Source organism: Acromyrmex echinatior, chromosome 1, assembly GCF_024713525.1.
Source record: "Acromyrmex echinatior isolate Ae372 chromosome 1, ASM2471352v2, whole genome shotgun sequence".
NCBI lineage: Eukaryota > Metazoa > Arthropoda > Insecta > Hymenoptera > Formicidae > Acromyrmex > Acromyrmex echinatior.
Window position 1 is genome coordinate 26,271,113 of NC_141852.1, and position 21,427 is coordinate 26,292,539.

General features: G+C 29.2%; 1 protein-coding gene across 3 annotated transcripts; it reads right to left on the reverse strand.

Annotated features, from left to right (window-relative positions):
* Positions 1-17,963, reverse strand: LOC105144115 (uncharacterized). Of its 3 annotated transcripts, none has more exons than XM_087409724.1 (5): positions 17,473-17,963; positions 9,305-9,652; positions 7,079-7,258; positions 4,724-4,889; positions 1-4,408 (listed from the first exon to the last, which is right to left on the reverse strand). In XM_087409724.1, the coding sequence occupies exons 2-5, from the start codon at positions 9,390-9,392 to the stop codon at positions 4,330-4,332; spliced, it is 513 nt and encodes a 170-aa protein (XP_087265850.1). In that variant the 5' UTR covers positions 9,393-9,652; positions 17,473-17,963; the 3' UTR covers positions 1-4,329. The 3 variants fall into 3 exon arrangements, with proteins under 3 accessions (XP_087265850.1, XP_087265859.1, XP_011051114.1); XM_087409733.1 differs by lacking the exon at positions 17,473-17,963 and adding an exon at positions 8,170-8,300 and having other exon boundaries at positions 9,305-9,396; XM_011052812.2 differs by lacking the exon at positions 1-4,408 and having other exon boundaries at positions 4,646-4,889.
* Positions 17,964-21,427: the final 3,464 nt, after the last annotated feature.

Genomic DNA, 21,427 nt, shown 5'->3' on the forward strand with positions numbered 1-21,427 from the left:
TTTTTATTTTTTTCGGTCGTTTCTTATGTAACGTAAAACTTACTCGATTTGAAAAAGATATTACATTATACTTTACGATCATTTATGTCTTATTATTATTTTAATCATATATGTATATAACTTAAAATTATAACAGTAATATCGAAACTAACTAACTCGTTACAGTTTTATATGCACATATACAATCCTATTTTTCTCACAAAGTTGTTCCCTTTTTGCTCAATATGCAGCACGTGGTGCGAGTATGACGTAGGCTTCGTTATATCAATAATTGAGTTGCTACGGAATACACAAACGCGATAGCTTTATTTTAAAGTGCGTGTAAATAAAAAAATTTCTATATGTATAATAAAATATTTATCATTGCATCCTGATTGATGTAAAAAGAATTTTATAATAAGTAAAAAAGACCTATGACAATTTAAGATATTTGAAATCATTTGAATAAATTTACATCAGTAAGAGTAATACTACGAATAATTATATGTTACATAAATTTCATATTTTCCAAATTTAATTATACAAAATAAAAATTTTATTAATATTGTGATAAATTTATAAACTTTTTAATATTAGATGAAAAAATCAAAATAAAAGAACCAAATATTAAATTTAAATCAAGAAAATAAAAAAAATTAAATTAAAATTCAGAAAAAAAAAAATATTTAAAATTTAGATAAAATGTCAGCTTCGTAGAATATGCATTGTCAAGATTCTTTAAATAGAAATCTTGCATCAATAAAATAATCAGGCATGCTAAATATTATAAAAATTTTATTTTTTACTATAATAATAATTTCGCCGAATCCGTTTTTAATTAAATAAAAATAAAAAGCCTTTGAGGGCCTACGCTAAAAATCATTGCGATTATAATTTATTGTACATAACAATTAATTAAACGTTTTGACCCTATTCAACGATTATCTTTAATTAATTTTAATTGCACATTGGTGACTTTAAATATATTAATAACTTATAGAATTTTAATTTGGAGGCCGTAATAACCAAATACAGCAATATTTAAATTTGATATATTTAAAAAAATACATTTTTTTTTATATACAAATTATATACAAATTATATACAAATTATCGTGATTTATTAATTATGATAATTTATATATCTTTATAGTTTATTATGATGTAAAGATAAAGACAAAGAATATCGTTGTATTAATAACGTTAATGTAAATACCCGAAAATATATCAAAAGAACACATTAACCTTCCCCTTCGTACGTGATAATGTCCCGAAAAATAGCGATCTCTAATTATAGATAAAAGTACTAATATCGTTCGGTAAGTATAATTAGTCAGCATTTACATTTCTTCGCAATATTTAAAATAAGGTATTTTTTTGTGTTTACACAATTAATACATGTAAATAATTCAACTACCTTATTTTATTTTATTTTAGAATATAAAAAGATGATAAAAATTCGCATATAATATGATCTCTTTGTAAATATGCGAGCGTAATGGGTGATATTAATTTTCACTTATGTATGTATACAGGTTGTTTGATAAATAATAATAAAACTCTCACACAGAGATAGAGTGAACTAACCTGACAAGTAAACGGAAGTGTCACTCATCGATTTTAATAAAACTTTGCATATTTATAGAACTTTGAAAAATATTTGACATGTATTTTTTTTTATCGCCAAAGGTCCATTATGAAGGAATCTACTCTGAAAACTACCCATTAAAGGTAAGGATAGATTTAACATATTAGGTGAAATAAGTTAAAAATTTCAAAAGGTAAAATGGGTTAGGGAGATTTTGGGGTCGAAATTAAATTTTATGTCAAAAGTATGAAAAGTTTTCTTCAAAAGTTTTCTTCGTGTACGATCATGAGTAGACACAGTGGGCACACAAGCGTTTTCCTTTTTCACTAACACATACATATATTGTAGATATGAGTGTCTGATGTTTACGTTTTTTCAACAAAGTTGAAAAAACTGTAGATACGACACGTAGTCGAAATCGTCAACATAGATCGGTTTAAAATTTTCAACTTATTTCATCTATGTTTTCCGTAGGTTTACTTGTAAGTCGAAAAGTCCTCTACAATTTTCACAATAGTTTTAACAAGATATTAATTACTAAAAATCGCCGAATATTAGTTTTCAATAATTTTTTACTCAAGTACTATAAATTTTATAGAAATACAGCAAGTGATAAAAATTGTTTATTTTCTTCTCATAGAGCTCTGAGAATTTTTCAGAATTTTTTAGTACTGCATTTTTTCATGTTGTTAAAAATAGTTGCCAATATAAGAAAATGCAGTACTAAAAAGTTGATAAAAAATTCTGAAAAAATTCTTAGAGCTCTATGAAAAAAGATAAATAATTTTTGTCTCTTGCTGTTTTTCTGTAAACTCGATAGTACTCGAGTAAAAAATTATTGAAAACCAATATTTGATAATTTTTCGTAATTGATATCTTGTTAATTATTGCGAAAATTGCAAAATGAGAACTTTTCAGTTTAATTCGCTCTACCCCTATGCGACAGATTTATCGTTATTTATTAAACATCCTGTATATAAAGCGGTCAATTTCTTTCAATGTAGTGTACATGCTTTTTTAACCTGACAGAGGTACATGTACGGATTCAACTATGTATTATCCCTCTCTCTGGAGTTCTACGCACTCCAATGTATTACTTAGTGTCGAGGATTGATGGGAGAATATCACCTGGCACAACAACCCTAGCATATTTTCTTTTACTCGATGATAATGTCGTAAAATAATCCAGATATAACATTTATTCCTTCTTTTTCTATCCTTCGATATACCGTCACAAATGAAATATAAAAACAAGAGAGAGAGTAGTTATTATCCTAATAACGCATATCTTTTGAACATCTTGTCATCAGGAATATACTTGACAGTAAAATATTGGATAAATCATTAGTAAATTATGAAACGTTACTCTCTCCTTTGAAAGAAAAAAGCAGTTCCTATAAGATTAAGATTTGATAAGTTTTAGCTTGAATAATATAGTATAAAAAAATTAATCAATTTGTACTCAATATAATATATTTTTCGCTAAAAAAAATCAGCTATAATTTTAAGATGAATGTAATTCTTAAATGAATTAAGAATAGAATACACTTGAAAATTGAAGAATAAAACATCAAAAAATTATATACTTTAATGCAGATCCCTGCTTTAGATAAAAGATGAAAAATGAATATTGATCAGACGTAGTAGAGAATATCAGTATGGGGTCCGCCATCTATGCGCATCAAACATAAGCTATGCGAATTATACGATCATCTACGTATGAACAATCTGTAGATATCTTGAAAGTAAAAATGGAAAAAAATACTATGTTTTTTATGTATTTTTCTTCATCATTATGCGTATCTTTATCTTACGAAGTTTATCTTAATAAAAATACAATATTCGTTAAAAATCATGAAATTAATTAATGAAAAATATATGTTCTTTTCAATTGTCTAGTAAGAATGTCTAGTAAGAAAAATATATAATCAGTAAATATCACAACTATTAACTGCAACATGTATATCACAGTAAAATTAAATAATATTGCATTTTTTTGTATGATTTTGTACATATACTTGTAATAAATATAACTTAAAAAATGCTATTAATAAAAAAAAATATTTATTATACTATTTAAATTTAAAGTGTAATAAAAAATATATTGCGTTAATTTAATTCTCTCAACTTTTTACGATAAATTCCAACAGGTAATTGCATCCACATGGCAATAAAGCTTTATTATTTATCGGCGTATACCGAAGAATACTCTGGGGAAGCATAAAGCGCTTCACATACGGACAGAGATATTTCGTTCGTCATATAAATTTCTAATAAACAATTGTGCTTTCCTCGCTATAGCACCTACCGTAAACCGTGATCCGAAAACATATTGCTCGAGTAAGTATGGATTTATTATTGAAGCCAATTTCGAATTACGATGTCATAACTTCTTTTACTTCTTCTTCGCCTTCGTGAATTTAAGTTATACAGTAAGAACATTTAAAAAAAAAATACTGTAAAAGCAGATATAAATTTTCTTGAAAAATTCCCTTGGTTCGTTTGATTTATTTATAAATGTACAATTTTTTACAACTTTTATTGGTTTGACTTATCCATCTTATAAGGGAAAATCTTTTTAATTATTTTTATTGTGACTGATTATGACGAAGACTATAAATTAAAAGCATCCACTTTATCTTAGATTAATTTCTAAGTTGCGCATATTATATAACGCTGTTTATATATCAAATATTAAAAAAAAAAGGAGCAATTTTAGAACAGCTATTAATCTTTCTTGAAGCATTATATTAATAATATTTATTAAGTGACAATAAAGATTAATACTGTAGTACCATCCAATACGTTAATCTTCCTTTGATATATTGAGCGTGAGAAACAGCTGATAATGCGAAAAAATGAAATATACACATTTTAAACTCTTTATTTCATTTTATATTACTTGTATTATAGCTGCAGGATATTGAATGAAGACACAATAATCATTGGGAGATAAAAAAATAAAAATAAATGGAATATGAAAACGTTTCTCGACAAGAACGCATTTATAAGAATTTCGTTTAGTCAATTTTCCTCACATAATCCTTACAAAATTACATTTAATGATGATAGTGTAATATTTTGCCCAATATTAAAAACTATATTATTAAATTTTAAAAAAACTAAATTGCATGCAGGTACAAAACATTGCACTTACACAGAGAAGTGGTACAGGAAGCACTTCCAGCCAGTGGGACGCTCTAAGAAGTTGTAAACTTGACCTTGAAAGGTGGCTTTTCCAGCACGTCGATGTTCCTTGACGTGGTAGCGGCCCTCCCAAGCGCGATCACCACCAGTTCCCAGCAATAACCTTGGATCGACACCTGAGGATTTGTCAGTTTTACATTTTTATTAAATTTGTGAAAATTGTAAACAAATCGATACAAACCGTAATTATATCAATTATATTATATAATATTTACTGTGCAATTTGATTTCCTTCAAAGAACAATTATTGTGTGTATTTGATAACAATTAAAAAGACAAAAATGTTCTTCTCGATTGAATTATTATAAAAGTTATGATTTGCTATATAATAAACATAAATTATAATTTTAACAAAAGATAGAAATTTGTCACAATAAATACATATATTATAATTTTATTGTATATAACTAAATGTTTATACCGAAAACATATTTGAAATACAACGCATTAATGTATCATTTCTCTCATCTTTTATAGGTCTATTTTTGGTGCACTCTGGTTTCACGTTTTCCTTCATCAATCCTTGGTATATACTGACTGTAACCGAAAGCTCCCTGCTGAAAGATTTCCGGTTACAGGATATGACGTCACAAAAACCGTCACGCGGAGCGGTTCGATAGTCAATATTAAGAAATATAACTAACAGGCCACCAAAAAGTTGTAATTAATGTTGCCATCATATATATACACATTGCGCAATTTATCAAATATAAAAAAATATTTCATTTCGTTATATAGAATTGGCATCAAGTTTTCTATCCATTAATCTCAGTCAGTTTAATGCTTAATTACCATTTCACTAAAATCAAATATTTATAAAACTCATGAAGACAGTATATCACTGACAGTATATCACTGGAAAACAATTTTGTTGCGTTAATTGGAATTCTAATAGATTCAATCAGAAAGATACAAATCAGACACTTTTATAGTTAAATCTATAAAATATTTTAGTCGAACTGATCAGAAATTCAATTTACGATAACTGCAATGGAATTTTGATTCATCTGATCAGAATTGCTTTGTTTTCTTGTTGATATAATCGGAATATTTTTCTCATAGATGTAAAAACTTATAATAAAATCAAATATGAAGTCGAATAACAAATACAAAATATATATAATACAACAATATAACAATATAATACATAATACAACACATAATACATAATACATAATATATAATACATAATATAACAATATAAAAAAACAATATAAAATCTTATGAAATATATTTAAATTTTCTTAATGAGTACTTTAAAATGTGATATTACATGTATATAATAATATAAATAAAATCAAAATTTTTTGAAATGTACAAAATAAAATATACGTCTTGCCATATTCTCTTTTACAATTGATATAAAATAATAAAAACGTTGAATGATTTAATAATTTTTATAATTTTCGTGAATTTTTTTTACATTTGAACAATGCTTTCACAAGACATAATAAAATATTTTTTTTTAAATACAAATATATTACTTTTAATTATAAAAATACTTAAATATTTCAAAAGATATAAATAGATATAGAAAGAAAAAGTTTATACATGTACCTTTCGTAGAATAAAAAAGAGGTAATTTTTTTACTGTAATGTAATATATACTATATTGTGCTGTAATGAATATCGGAGCGTTAATATGACCATATAACATACTGCGATCAAACATTATGACATTCAATTATTGTGTATTAGCAAAGCTTGATTTAACAAGATTAGTTCTTAATTATATCCATATTATCGATATGAAAAATTTTTATCGGCTATTACATTCTTCACATGTGATTTCAAATTGTAGGGATCAATTTTCGATCCCTGAATTAGCAAATGGCGTATAATGCGCTGTCAATTTGATTGAAAAAATATGTAAATTAATAAACTTTGAATAATTAATGAATTTTATGCATTTTCATAAGATAGTATATTTTGCATATGTCATTTACTTATAAACAAATAAGAAAAAGAGATAGAGAGTATATTTTGTTTATTATTGTCATATTATCTACAATTTTATATATATATATATATATACATATATATTTTTTTTAATTCATCAAATATATTTAATAAATAATATAAAACTTAGACGTTAAAAAGTTGAAATGTTTTAATATTAATTATAGGTATAACTAAAATTTTTAGCACAAAGATTTATTTCAAATGTTAGTAGCAAGCGATAAAAATCGTAAAAATATTCCTTTTTTCATATCAAAATTAAAGATCGGTGAAACTTTGCTCTATTGACAATTTTTTAAGTGGAAGTATAATACACTTTACACGTATGTAATACACTTTTTCTCACCTCCAACCAAAGTGTCATTGTTGTCAGACTGCAAGGTAGCACTGGTATCAGATAGGGGCGACGGGGCTGGTCTTAAATCCGATGGCGGTTCCAATCTTAGTAAATCACTTCCGCCGTCTCCACCTCCTCCATTTCCTCTGCCGACCTGTACAATCGTTACGTTCAGAGGTCCCCGGTTACCTATCATAAAACAGAAAGAAAGAAAGAAAGAATATAATGATGAACAAGTTCATTAAAAATAAATAGTCGAATGCAAGAAGGGGGAGACTTTTTTTTATATTATGTATTTTATTAATTATACGCGCTCAATTTTGCTATGCAAAATCATTTTTAGAAAGTAACGACTGAAATGTGAAGGCGAAGCACTTCGCAGAAATGTCACTAATTGTAAATAGTAATTAACCTCTGTGTCATTTTCCTCAACCGCGAATAAACCGAGCTAAAATTGAATCAGTTTAACCGGATTTCTGTTCCTAAAACGACCGCGATTCGTTTATGCGATAATTTTATGCACAATCAACGATATGACATTTATTGATTTAGTGGTTACCTCATAACGTGTAAAGGTGGTTTATACTTTAACCGAAGAAAATATATTCGTGTAATTTGCGATCATTATGTCTTATGTCTCATTGCAAATGTAGAGAGAACATAAATAAACAAAAAACGCGGTGTGTGATTACTGCTTGTAACCAGCAAAAAATATAAAATTATATCTTTTCTTTATAATTCATTTAAAATATGTAGGGCACATCTCGAAGCTACAGATATATATAATTAAAAACAAATTATATTACATATATATGTATAATTATAAATAAATTATTTTATAAAATGGAGTACCATATTTCTTTTTTATATGTCAATAAAACTGATAAGACAAAATTGTTAAAAAATTATTAAACGATTCAAAGATATTATTCCGTCATTAAATCTATTATAACATATATTTCAAATTTCCTTTGTCATATAAAACACAATTATTTGTCAAAACAAATTGAGAAAATAGGAAATCTATTAAATCTCTAATAAATGTTTAGGGCACTCAGTGGATATATAATTTACTTTGACCTTGATAAAAACTTTGATACCTGAATTTTTTTGGGCGAACATACTGGCTGGGATATCGTAAACCGCTGCTATCATCTTTACACATGTGTGGCCACATCAGTAATAAAGAGAAACGTTGAAATTTTATGATTTCAGACTGGCACTCGTAAAACTGGAATTTCCACGAATTTCCGTGAATTATATGTACGTGCGGTTTCCGCCATTGGCGGAATTCAGGTCGGATTTTCATGGAAGTTCAATAACGGGCGAGTTGAATCGTCCCGAGGCATTTTAATACGTCTACATATACGTCTACATATATATTATACATCTATATACGCAGGAGCGCTCGCGTACATATACGCGTCCTATGTAATCTGTCCATAATCCTTTACCGAGCACAGAGCAAGGCTGAACCTTTGTTGCGTAGCCCTTTCCCTCACCTTTTATCAAACCTATATAGTAGCATTTTAACGGTAGGCATAATAACACAATATACCTATTGTGTACAAGCACAATTAAAAATTAAAACTCCACCATTGTGCGTTCACATTGTAGGAGAAAATTGTTTTCTATGGAATCGATATACACATTTACAGTCCGGGACAATTTATTAAAACAAATAAATTTATTATTATAAAACAAAGAACTATATTATGTATAAATTGGCAAGTACTTTTATCAGCGAAATCAACGAAATTTACAACAACAATGTGCAAGAAATGTTATTATCACTATCTTAAAATCGTAATTTCAACTTTCATAATCATGGAGATAAAAAAACAACAGAAGAAAATATAAGGATTTTAGATAAAAGAATTGTATGTGTGAAAGAAGACGAAGTAACAAATTTGCTATATTACATTACTTAAGAATGCATATATTTTTTAAATGTATTTTCTACAAACAAAGTTTCATTATTTTACACATAAAAGTTTAGAAAAAATTTTCAAAAATATCAAAATAATACTGTAAAATGTGTATTTTCTTAAAATTATGAAATTATGAAATTTTTATTTTAAAAAACAACTAAAATATTTGGAAAAAAACTGAAATAATGTATTTGAGTGATCTCCATTCTTAAGAATTGTTTAAAGTACCTCGCATAGATTGTAGTTCTCCTTATTTTGTACACATTAAGGAGATCCTCTAAAATATCACAAAGAGATGACTCACCTATTCTGGAGGGTGGAAGTAACAGCCCTTGTGCCTCTTCGAGTGGCATGGCATGCCCGTGATCTCGGTAATGAGGACGGTCTCTCATATCTCCTTCCGGCTACAACAGTCGTGTGTGTTTTGATGATGTTTCTCGCTAAATAGCGGTAATCGTCGGAGACCAGGATTGGGACCGGGACCGGAAGCAGGAAGCTGCGTGAGTCCTGAGGGACTCCTGCTAATGACGGCGGACGGTGATTGAGCGTCATCGCCCCGCCGTCACAACTAAAACCATGCCCAGGTCACCAAGATCGCACGATTCTCCAGCTTGCGTCAGTAGAGCCTTGTAGATTGCCGTCTACTTTCGCTCTATCAAAAAAAAAAAATTCTCGTTATGAGATGGATAAATAGTTGAAACATAATAGTTGAAACATGGCAGGCCTGTCCAATCTGAGCTCCAGAGCCAAAACGCAAAGCTATCGATGAAAAAAAATTTAGTGTAAAATTTCGGGGACTGTAAAGTATTGATACGCATCTAAGTGACGCTTATCAACACTTTATAGTTGTTGTACGGAGATAAATGTACAGCATTATACATTAGAATTCTAGTAAACTTTATGGAATTATCAAGTTCATATAGGGATACGTGCCTACTTATATAAAATTTTCTTTACATTTCTGGTAAATGAGATTGTCGTATGATAATCATTCTTACCTTATCGACAACAATTTTTTCTTTAGCATTGATAAAATTTACTTTACTGCGTAGTAAAAAATATATATGTATAAAAGTTCTGAGAGTTGTTTGTGCTCTTCAGTCTTGAAAATAATACGATTTATTTTACTATAATTTACTTTATTGAAAGTATAATTTATCTTGACTATAAGATAATAGTCACTTAAAATGATGTACTATAATATAATCATAATGTACTTTTTATCTTAAATTTCCGGTATTTTTACTTTTAGGCAAATAAAATTTTTCATAAATTCGATAAAAATATAGAATATTTTTACCAGTCAGAATATTTTTACTAATCTTGTAATGTATCCATCTCTCAATTAGTTTTTTCCGTGCAAAATTTTATTCACATTGAATTTTTTGCGTCGATGGCTTTGCGTTTTGGCTTCGAAACTCAAATTGGACAGGCCTGATATAAGGAATAAATTAAAAAGCATTTAAAAAGCGTGATATAAAATATCTCAAAAAATAACAACTTAAACAAATTTAATATAAAAGTTATAAAACTTCTGGAAAATCACATTTGCAAATTACAATACACTGTTCACAAAGTGTCACAGTGTCGTGATAAACAACATAACAATTTTTTGCTAAATAACAAAAAACTCGACTTTTCTTTAATCTTTAATTTTGGACAGTAACAAATAATACACTGTCAGAAATGCTTCCTTTACATGTAAATGAAACTCGTGGTAATGAACGAAATTAAAAATAATAAATGATTTAACTGAAAATTAAGTTATAATAGCTACTTAAATAAAATGAACGTGAATATTAGTATATATATTAAATGTTCATAAAAAATACATTAAATTTCATATACGCATGTACACGAATATACTTTTCAGTTATAAATATATAAAATTTAATGTAATGTCATGAAATTAAGTGTTCAAATTATGTGTAAAAATATATATATATATATATATATATATTAAATATCATAAAATTTTTAATAATGTACTTTATTTATCCTGTTATATAACTATTGAAACAATTAAAGAGTAATATAAATTAAATATCATAAGAGATTTGACCGAAATAATCAAATATCATGAGAGATTTGACCGAAACATGTATTCATATTCTCCCCCCCCCCCCCATTAAAAAATCGAAAAATTAATTTCGCTACATATAGATGATAAACAATGAAACGTCATAATTAGCTCTTTCATTCGAATTACAATGATATACGAGAGAACAAAGAAACCTCTTCTCTGCTTAAATTGCCTGATTCAGCATTTATCTGGGTTTACATGTGCTCAAGTTTCGTGGTCGATGTACTTTGGCTATTCATAACAGAATATGGTATTGTTTGCAGGTATTGTTACCAGAGTAACGGACCAAAGTGAATATTAGCAACAATGAACTTGTACAACTTTTCTTATTCTTTTTTATTAGGGATTTATACTGATTACATAACTCTATCATAACATTTTACCTTGCAACATATATCTACACCCAGAGAAAGGTTTCTTCAATTTAAAGAAATGTTTCTTTATTATACGGTTAAAGAAAAAATTTCTTTGATTTGAACATATAATTTTTTAAAATCTTATAAATAAATTCTTTTATTTCAAAAAATAATGTTTAAATTAAAGAAATGATGTTCAAATCAAAGAAATTTTTTCTTTAACCGTATAGCAAAGAAATATTTTTTTGTGAATCAAAGAAATCTTTTTTTGGGTGTATTTATAAAAAATATAGAATGAATACACTTTAAAAGAATGTCTTAGAGTCAAGAGATACATAAATTTCCATCTCGTACATCATGTTAATTTACTCGAGCATGCAAAATTATTCAAATTTCCAGGATTTCTGTTATCATATTTTATGTTCTCTTCCTGCGCAGTTCTCTTACATAAGCGCAGACATTAAAGTGAGCGCATACCCACAATGTTTGCTTATGGCACACATATGTGCGTACAATATTATAGATCGATAGTCGACGTGTCTCGGTTAGTAGGTCTAGTTCATAAGAATTATAGTTGTCGTATAGACATGCAATTCGCAGCTCTTAACTGCGACAACATTATCACATTACACGTGATATCGTTATTATCTTCCTTTTCTTTTTGTACAATTATCTCTGTTATTATTGTAAACTACCATAAAAAATATACTAATTATCATGGAAAATACGTACTCAATATACTCCTAAACTGTAAAAATACTCAAGGAGCATTAATGGTAATCTTTTAGAAATTTAGAAAATCAAGCCAATTGCGTTCATTTATTGTGTATTCCAAATAACTAACATTTTTTTAAATAACTGTTACAATTTAGATTTTTAATTACATTGTTTACATAAAAAAAAAATTCTGTAAAAGTTACCACAATAAAATGATTATTACATAAGAATCAATATTAAATTAAATTAATATTATAATAATATCCAGTCAATAAAATATTACAGTACTATAGTACACACATAATATATTACAGCATTAAAGTACAAAGAAAAGGAATTTTACAGTAGTTCTTTATTGTGTGATTAATTGGTAAATGTATGGCAGATTAGTGCGGGAGATTTGTTGCTTATACATATAAATCATTTTTGGCGGACGTAGAGACTCGCGTGAGCTTTCTTTGTTCGCTCGACAGCGGCTATTTATCAAAGCTTTCGGAAAATTTCTGGAAACGAAACAGCGTCACTCATAATTCCCAATTCTCTTTCCCTACCAATATTTATCACAAGAAAAGAAAAAATTCTGGCAAGGACTAATAAGACACCAGTCACTTACATACATTAATTTAGGTATAAAAATTGCAAGCCAGATCATTTTCTACGATTGTTTCCAATAAACACCAGTGAATCACCGATACTTTTATGCTTTTCGTAATTGTTGTATAACTAGATTATAATATTTAAAAAAAAAGCTTTTTAATAATTATGTAGAAATATAAACATAAAAATGTAAAAGAGATATTTTTTTAATCAATTCAAAGCTTAATTAATAAAAAACTAATTTTTATTTCATTATTGCCTTTTTATCATTCGCTTTTTTTATCGTTTCAGCTATTTTAGTCAGTCATCGAGATAGAAATTTTAGGCAAATTTTTTGTAGCGTCTTGAAAAATATGATTTAATAGCAAGAAATATTAAACTCCATGAAAAGAGTGAGCAATATAACCATCATACGAAACGTATAACTCTGATTTCCTCCAACTGACAATGATATCTTTGAAGGACATCGTATTACAATTTTAAAAAGCAAGTATTAAAAAGAAGAAAAATGACGTGATGCCGAAAAAATGTGTTGTAATTCTAATTGTGAAAAAAACTGATCGATGCAAGAGTCGACAACGTGTTTCTACACTTTTTCACAGGTAAATCTGCTTCAGAGAGAGTTTAAATTTTAATGCACGAATTGATTCGCTGTTACAAGCTGAGTAAAAGTTGTCGCCTATAGTTACTCGTTACTCAACAGCTTTAACAATTCATATATTCTTAACGTTGCCACGAGCTGATGATTTCATATAACATTTTATTTTAAAAATTCAATTCCATTAACAACACTTTATAAAAAAAATATTTCTTATTACATATAAATACAGTGCATATTAGATCCAACATATTAGAGCTAGAAAATATTTTTCAGGCTGATTAAAAATGGGATCCATTATCTGCTTCTATAAGAGGAAAATTTTGGTTGAATTTAAATATAAATATACTATAGAGACTTTTAGACTCCAAAAGATCTGAAGAGTTCAAAGTTCAAGCTCAAAACTCAAAATGCTTGAATTGATTCGTTACCGCAGCATGTTCCGAATATTACTCTCAAAATAAGGATCCAGGCACAGTCTTCTGCACACACCGAATTTAACTACTTCAGTCAATGAATCAACTGAAACTTCCACTGACATTTTCCTCACTTTAACATTTTCACTTAGTTTCACACGACACTTCTTGTGTATGCTAAATTTGTCAAACAGTCATTCAAAGTACGTAACTATATGTTCTTTCAACACTAATTTGTTAATCAATATCATTTATTATATATTAGGGACGTATTAATTATCGCGTTACATCGCGGAACATCAACATTATTTTGCTTTTCTTCATAATTTAATGAAGGTGGATAAGATGTTAAGAAACAACCTAAATCGACTTGTCGGGCACGACGATATAAAAGCTCGAGAGCACTACATCGTCGGATAAATGAGAAAAAATTTAATACTGACAAGACCAAGCATGACATTCGAAGAAAATGTGAGCTTCGAAATTTCTGCGATAAGAAATAAATGTTTAAATTCATATGAAAAATTATAAATTTTATTATTCCCTCCTGTTTATTATTGTTTAAATAAAGTAAATAATTATATTATTGGTTTACGCGTAAAATATTGTTTTAAACTCTCTTTATACTCTTTTTAATTTATTATACACATTCAAATTATCACTTTTTCTAAAAATATTAACATTTTATATTTTTATTTATATCCAATTCAAAAATTATATTTATACATTTCTTTATAATTTTAAATTATTAATTTTTTTAATTTTCTCTTTCCAATATAATTTTAAATATAACAAAAAATAAAAATTTTGTATGTAATATTAAATTTAAAAACTATGTTATATTACAAATAGATTAAGTCAAGTAGTAAGGTGACGTCAAATGACATCTCAATGACGACTTTAACTTTAATAAAAACGCCATTAAAACGTCACCTTGCTACTTCAGAATATACAATAATAAAACCAGTCGTTATTTTTCTATAAGTTCAGTAGAATGCATCTAATCGATTTCTTGAATGTTTCTTACGTGACAATCGAAGTAGCTAAGATTGCAAGAAGCTCGTGAGATTCTATTGCAACCAGCTCATTTAGAATATTCATTTTTTCATATTGAATTTCATAGTAGGAAGGTGTGGTCGTGATGCATTGAAATCGGGCATTAAAGATTGATATTTAAGAATCATCGTCACGTGCATATATTCACTCATATACTTTCATTTACTTTCGTAATATCGCGTGATACTGTGCCCTTTCTTGTTCCCTTTATCGCGTGTCCATAGTATTTTTCAGTGACCCATGGCTTACGTCGGCTTAATTACATCGATGTTTGACGAGCAATTTTGCTAATATCCTCGTGTGAAATAACCTGCATTTAATGAGTCACAATTCTAAGATCTTGTTAGAGAAATGTTTAACTCTTAATTAATAACATGGAAAACTCAATGCTATCGCGACAAGAAATCTTTTAGATTATTTATTTCTTTTATAGATCAAATAATTCTTTAAAAGAGAGAGAAAGGGAAAGAATACTGTTAGTCATATATTTATTTATTACTTGAGGCAATTAAGAATATAAACAAATGAAAAAAAAATATCACATTAAAATTTATTCTTTTTGTTATTCATTTATTTTTTGTAATCATAAGAATTAAGAACTAAAAAGCAAAATTCAAAACTCTAAAAGACTTTATATATAATATATATCTTGATACTAGTTAAAGTAAACGATACTCCGTATTTCGCCATTACATTTTTAACAAACATCGACAAATCTATTTAATACGTAAAAATAATCCCAAAGATTTTTAACTCTCCTGGAGAAAACTCATTTATAATGTTCATTGTTCTATTTTCCAAGAGCATATCACACGTCAACGAGAATAATATGTACATAATTGTATCCTTCTCACGTTCTTCTTTGTACGGAAGCAAAGCTCCAGAATAATTGGGAAAGTAGGCTAATTCGTGGCTTGATATTTTAGACTACAAAGAAAGTAATCGAAAAAAAAAGACAAAATGAAAAAAAGTGAGAGATAACCATCTCGTAACCATCTCGTTGTTTCGAACAAACACAAACAAATTTTTTTTAACAATAATACGTGCCGACAAATTAGAGACGATATAAAAAAAGGGGTTTCTAGTAAAGTTGATACTAGTGGAAATGAAGGGCCCATTATTCCATTATCGGAATGAGAACAATGCAAATATTTGGCTATGGATACGTAATTAACAAATATTACTAACAAATAAATAATATAAAAGTATAAAAAAAAATATAAAGTTGGAATAAAGAATTTATCTGTAATGCAATCAATTATTTTCTAATTATTAATTTCGTATTTCAAGATGTAAATATGAACACAATATAAGAATAGGTACTCTTAAAATATCTATACAATAATGATCATTTTAAATTCTGTGATTGTATGTATAAAATTTATGAATGTATAAAATGCAATTATTTTGAAATATTACATATAATGAAATGCATATGTATATTTTTAGCTTAAAACCATGTCTGGCTTCCAAGAAATCATCCATCTCGTTTGTAAATATTATTACAAATGATGGATAGTACAATTGATTAATATATCAATACTCTATATAATCAATTCTTAATATGAAATAATGTTGTAAAAATAATTGTTGAAATAAATGTTCCGTAAGAAAAAGTTTTAATACACTGATTAACTATTCAGTAAGTGATGATATTTCATATAGTTAATGATATAGTTAAAATTAACTATTCAGAATAGTTAATTTTAATCAGTATATTGAAACACTTTTTCCTGAGGGATGAATCATTCGACAAGCATACACACTATTATGTATGTAAAGATTACTATACTACAGATAAAAAAAAGTGTCGTTCTCTTCTAGCGAGATTACTTAGTGTTAATTATTCTATTTAACATTAACGTAGTAAGAAATATTATTTGATCTACGCTTTTTTCTATGGACAACTTACTTAGCGTACGTCGCGTGAGTCACGAGGAAAAACGTTTCGTCATGCTGTTTCGGCACAATCTTGTAATCTGATGTGTGTGTGTATGTATATATATATATATATATATATATATATATATATATATATATGTATATGTATGTATGTATGTATATTAAAGATTATAGGACGAACGATAAGTCTCGGATGTTTATCTGGTTATCAAAGCCAGATCTTTACGCTTCGACATGCACATACAGGATGTCGCGTGTTTTCATTCGACTTTCCCATAATGTTTTGCTCCTTGAAAGCAGACTTATAAGTATAAATAAGAAGTCGACCATAAGTTTATAAAAAAGTGATAACGTTTCTCGTTGATGTAAGATGTTTGACACTTAATAAAAAAACAATCCATGCAAATCTTTATGATAAAATGTTTGCGCGATTTTTCGATCGGATTGGAAAATAATAACAAAAATTATTCAAAAATTAGATATTTTCTCTATTATATCAACCTTAACGGAAAAAAAATGGTTGAATGGATTTAAAAACTGGGCTGAAAAATTTTATAATCTTACGCTCTATCGTCAAGCAGTTTAATATCATCGAGATTTGCACTAAGAATAAAATGAAAAAAATAATAAAATGAAAAAAAATAGAGCTGAGAGATGCGAGAGTAATATATCGATATAGGTTAGGTTAATCGGTAACAAGTCGAACGATCGTTTCGAGACTCGATCGTTTTGATTCGAATCTCGTACCTGTTGCAAGAGGAAGCCGAAGTGGTCCTAGCTCGCGCGATGCTCCAGGAACTCGGTTTCCGCTGCAGAGATTGAATTGGTCCTCGTCGCTCCAGCAGTCGAGCGGACGATCAGCAATCGCCGACAATCGCGTGCTAGCTGCTCGGCGCTCGCGGCTCCGAATCGCGGCGCGGGCGACGCGGCGGCAATTGAGGCATCGATTCGCCGCGTTTTCGCGAGCGAGTAATCGGCTCGCAACGCGACGCGACGCGACGCGACGCAACGTTCCGTGATATACGCTTACTCGACGCGTGATAACGGCAACGCGATAACGTACGTTACCCACATGCAAACGACACGTGCTTCTCTCGCTTATCGCACGCGCGTTCACGATTCTTGCAGCGCGGTCAAGCGCGATTCGCTCGCCTAGCTGGCCGAAGACAGATTTTGCCCTACTTGTGCGCCGCGTCTTTATACTCGCCCTTTCCTCTTATCTACGAGAATACGGAGGAGATTTCACGCCGCGAGATTACACGCCGCGGAAGATTCGATGAGTGTCGTCAACCATCACTGCTACCCGGTCACGGAACGAACCCGACGGCATTGACTCCGGCTTTTCCGCGACCAGGTGGCGGGTCGTCCTCAGTCGTCCTGTAACGAACGAGCGAATCTGACAGGAGGGTAGCACGCGCGCCGTAGCGTACCGCGCACGTGCCGGCACGTAATGCAAGGGCGGCGCAAACCAGGCTTCGACTACTGACCCTCATCTACCACCCCTCGTTGTGAACGTCCCATTCTATAATAATACAATATATTAATCAATTACCAATTTGCATAACGAAATTTTCTAATTATAACGGCCAGAGAATGAAGCAAAAATTTTAAAAATATGCAAAAATCAAATCGATGTGTGCTCAATAACAGGTAATAATTAGTCCAGAGCTTTCAAAAGATAAAATTGTACTTGAAGTTTCATTGGTAATAAAAGTAAAATTAATTAGAATCATATTGAATGGAAAATAAATTGATAACGTGAAATTACGTGATCTGTATTTTACTTTTGGAACGAGACGTCATTAGCAGTTCTCTGCAAATAATTTTTTTTTCTGTTCCTTTCATCTCGAAACACGTTTGCGAATAACAATGAATACACAGATAACCTACTTTTTTATTTAAAAAATATTTTAGTGACGCGTTAAAGTCGTGTATAATAGAAATAGAATTTTTATATAAAAATTAATGTATTAGAAAAAAATTAATGTACAACACATAAATCGTGCATTTTTATCGTTCACACAGAATAGATTTTTCATTTTCAAAATTAAAAAAAGATCAACGACTCGCGTCCCTACGCAATTTCCTTTCATCTGCTTCCTCTATATTTAAAACACGTTTGCGAATGACAACAACTGCATGATATAATTCACTTTTTTGAAAAAAAAAAAAAAAAGATAATAATAGAGACAACAATTAAGCTGACACACATATATAATCACCTGCAGGAGTATATACGGCACTTTCAACCCCTAAAAAGGATCACGCTGTGGAGTTGAATCTACATGATGGACAGTCTTGCCAACTTTTCAATGGTTCTACAGGATCATTCGATGAATACTAATCGTTACCTAATCGGGGTCCTTTCCCCCCTCCTTTATTATTTAATCACATGCCTGTCCGTTGAATCTCCGTTACAAACTGATCAACGGAACGAAACACGGTGATTATAGATTCTGCTTGGTCATGCCGTGTTTTACTTTGTATTACGAGGACACCGTGACTACCGCGAGCCTGGAATACGTGACGTCACTCTACATTACATTCAAGCGCGCGCGCGACGTTTCCGCTTATCGATATGGTTTAAATTATCGATCGTCGACGAGGTCGAAACGCAGGCAGTCAACTGCGACCTCGCAAGTTCGGAACTAAAGTTTGCTCTATGTCGCAGCCTTGATTGCCGATGCGAAAAAAAATGTTGCTTATCTTACAAATAAGCTATATTCGTTTCAAATTTTTCAATTTTTTTCTTCAATTCGATTAATTTAATCGATCATGTATGATCAATGTAAGCATAATTATTTAAATAATGTTAATTAATTCATTAATTCAAATTTATTTTTAAAAAAAAACAAAGTCAAATTTTTTAAAAATGAAGATAATATTACAAGAAATACATATAATTAAAGTTTAAAAATAGCAAATTTTAAAAATAGCTTAAAAAAGCTATTTTGCCAGACTATATTAAACTCGATCATTTAAAAGAAACAATGTTTAAATGTTTCAAAAATAAGCTTTTTCTCAAAGTGAAGCAAGTTCCTTCAAACTTACTCCAAGTTCTTTTAACTTCATTGCGTTACTTTGCTGTCGCATCACAAGGATTGAAATTGCCATAAATACTCCATACAGATAGGAGTTACGACTTGTCACAGGAAGGCCTATATCGATGCTTACTTTTTGCTTCTTGCGTAATTGATAGCATAAGTATACTCTCTCGCGAAGCTAACATATAGTAGCCAGTATATACATATACAAATGCATTAATAATTCATCTAAATATCACTGTCAATAATGCAGTATTATGTCGCGCACAATCAATCTATCCATCAAAAAAACTATCAGCAAGGCTATCAAAGATCTAGGAAAAAAAATCGTTAAGTATGTATACGTCTATCGCCAGTAATACTGCAAATAAACATTACAAAAAAAAGATAATACTATACTGTCTAATAACGTTGCGCAGGCATGTGTGCGACCATTTCCTTCGATAGTGATATGACGATATGAGTCGGCTGCTAATGTTGGGTACATGTACATCAGGCGATTCTCCGGAATCCATTCATCTCGTTAATTGAACATCCACGGAAAAGTTAGACCACAAATATTTTATTCCAAGTTACAAGAATGTCCCATGATATATGTAATATTGTCCACTATATATTATCAATTAGGCCCGTGTATATTCTGGATGTTTCTGGTGACAAGGAAAGAAATGATTAATTAAGAGAGGATGAAATAAACTTTTTCTTCTTCTAAAAATAAAGCTTTGAAAAATATTGCCATAGAATTAAATTTTAAAAACAATGTTGTATTTTCTAATATCATGTGGATTTTAATTTTTATATACCGCTGTGTTAATTCAACTTAATTAATCTTTCGCATATACTTTTCATCTAAAAAAATTCACAGTTGTAAATTTACCAACGTCGTTCAAGTCTCTAAAAATTTTATTACCGAATCAGATACAAGTGATGTCTAGATCAATATTACGATTAAGATAATGCCACACGTGACGATGGAAAACTAGGGAAATGAGGCATGATTTCAAGACATGTCTTATTATCGAGATCAAAAGATAAATACAATTTAACAAACTATATAAATGTATGCATTAGATCTAGGCTCGATAATGGCACAACTATTATCTCTGTAAAATTTTCATGGAAAAAAAATATAACGTGTATCATAATTTTCCAATCGTAGCCATTATCGTGTACAAAGATGTTATACTCAATTATATCATGTATATGTTGCGATTATATCATAGATATACAGAGTGTCTCAGAATTCGCGAACATCATTTATATTGTACGTGAACAGAAGCATTTAAACAATACGTTAAAATTATTCACGAGTTATCTAATCTATTATTTTACTTTCAGTCATTTTTTTCAGCAATATCAATTAGAAAATGTTCTCTTCTTAAATAAATTATATTCAAAATGATATTTAAATATTTAAATATCATGTTACAATTTTTATAAAATCTTTATCAAAAAATATTAATAAAATAATAACGTACACACTCATACATCGCCCACAATCCATGCATAATGTAGAGCTCATTCGTTAACTTAAAATTGCTCTCATTTAAAAAATTTTGTCTAAACACAATATTTTGCCAAAGGAAAAAATTGCTTCTTCTGGTACATATAATTACTGGTTGTGCAATCCGTTTGCGAATTCTAAGACACCCTGTATA

Coding starts and splice junctions, on each gene's coding strand:
- LOC105144115 (XM_087409724.1), bottom strand. CDS start 9,392: ATGAGAGACCGTCCTCATTACCGAGATCACGGGCATGCCATGCCACTC. Junction 7,259..9,304: donor ACTTCCACCCTCCAGAATAG/GTGAGTCATCTC, acceptor GTTTTATGATAG/GTAACCGGGGACCTCTGAAC. Junction 4,409..4,723: donor TTCCTGTACCACTTCTCTGT/GTAAGTGCAATG, acceptor TCGCATTATCAG/CTGTTTCTCACGCTCAATAT.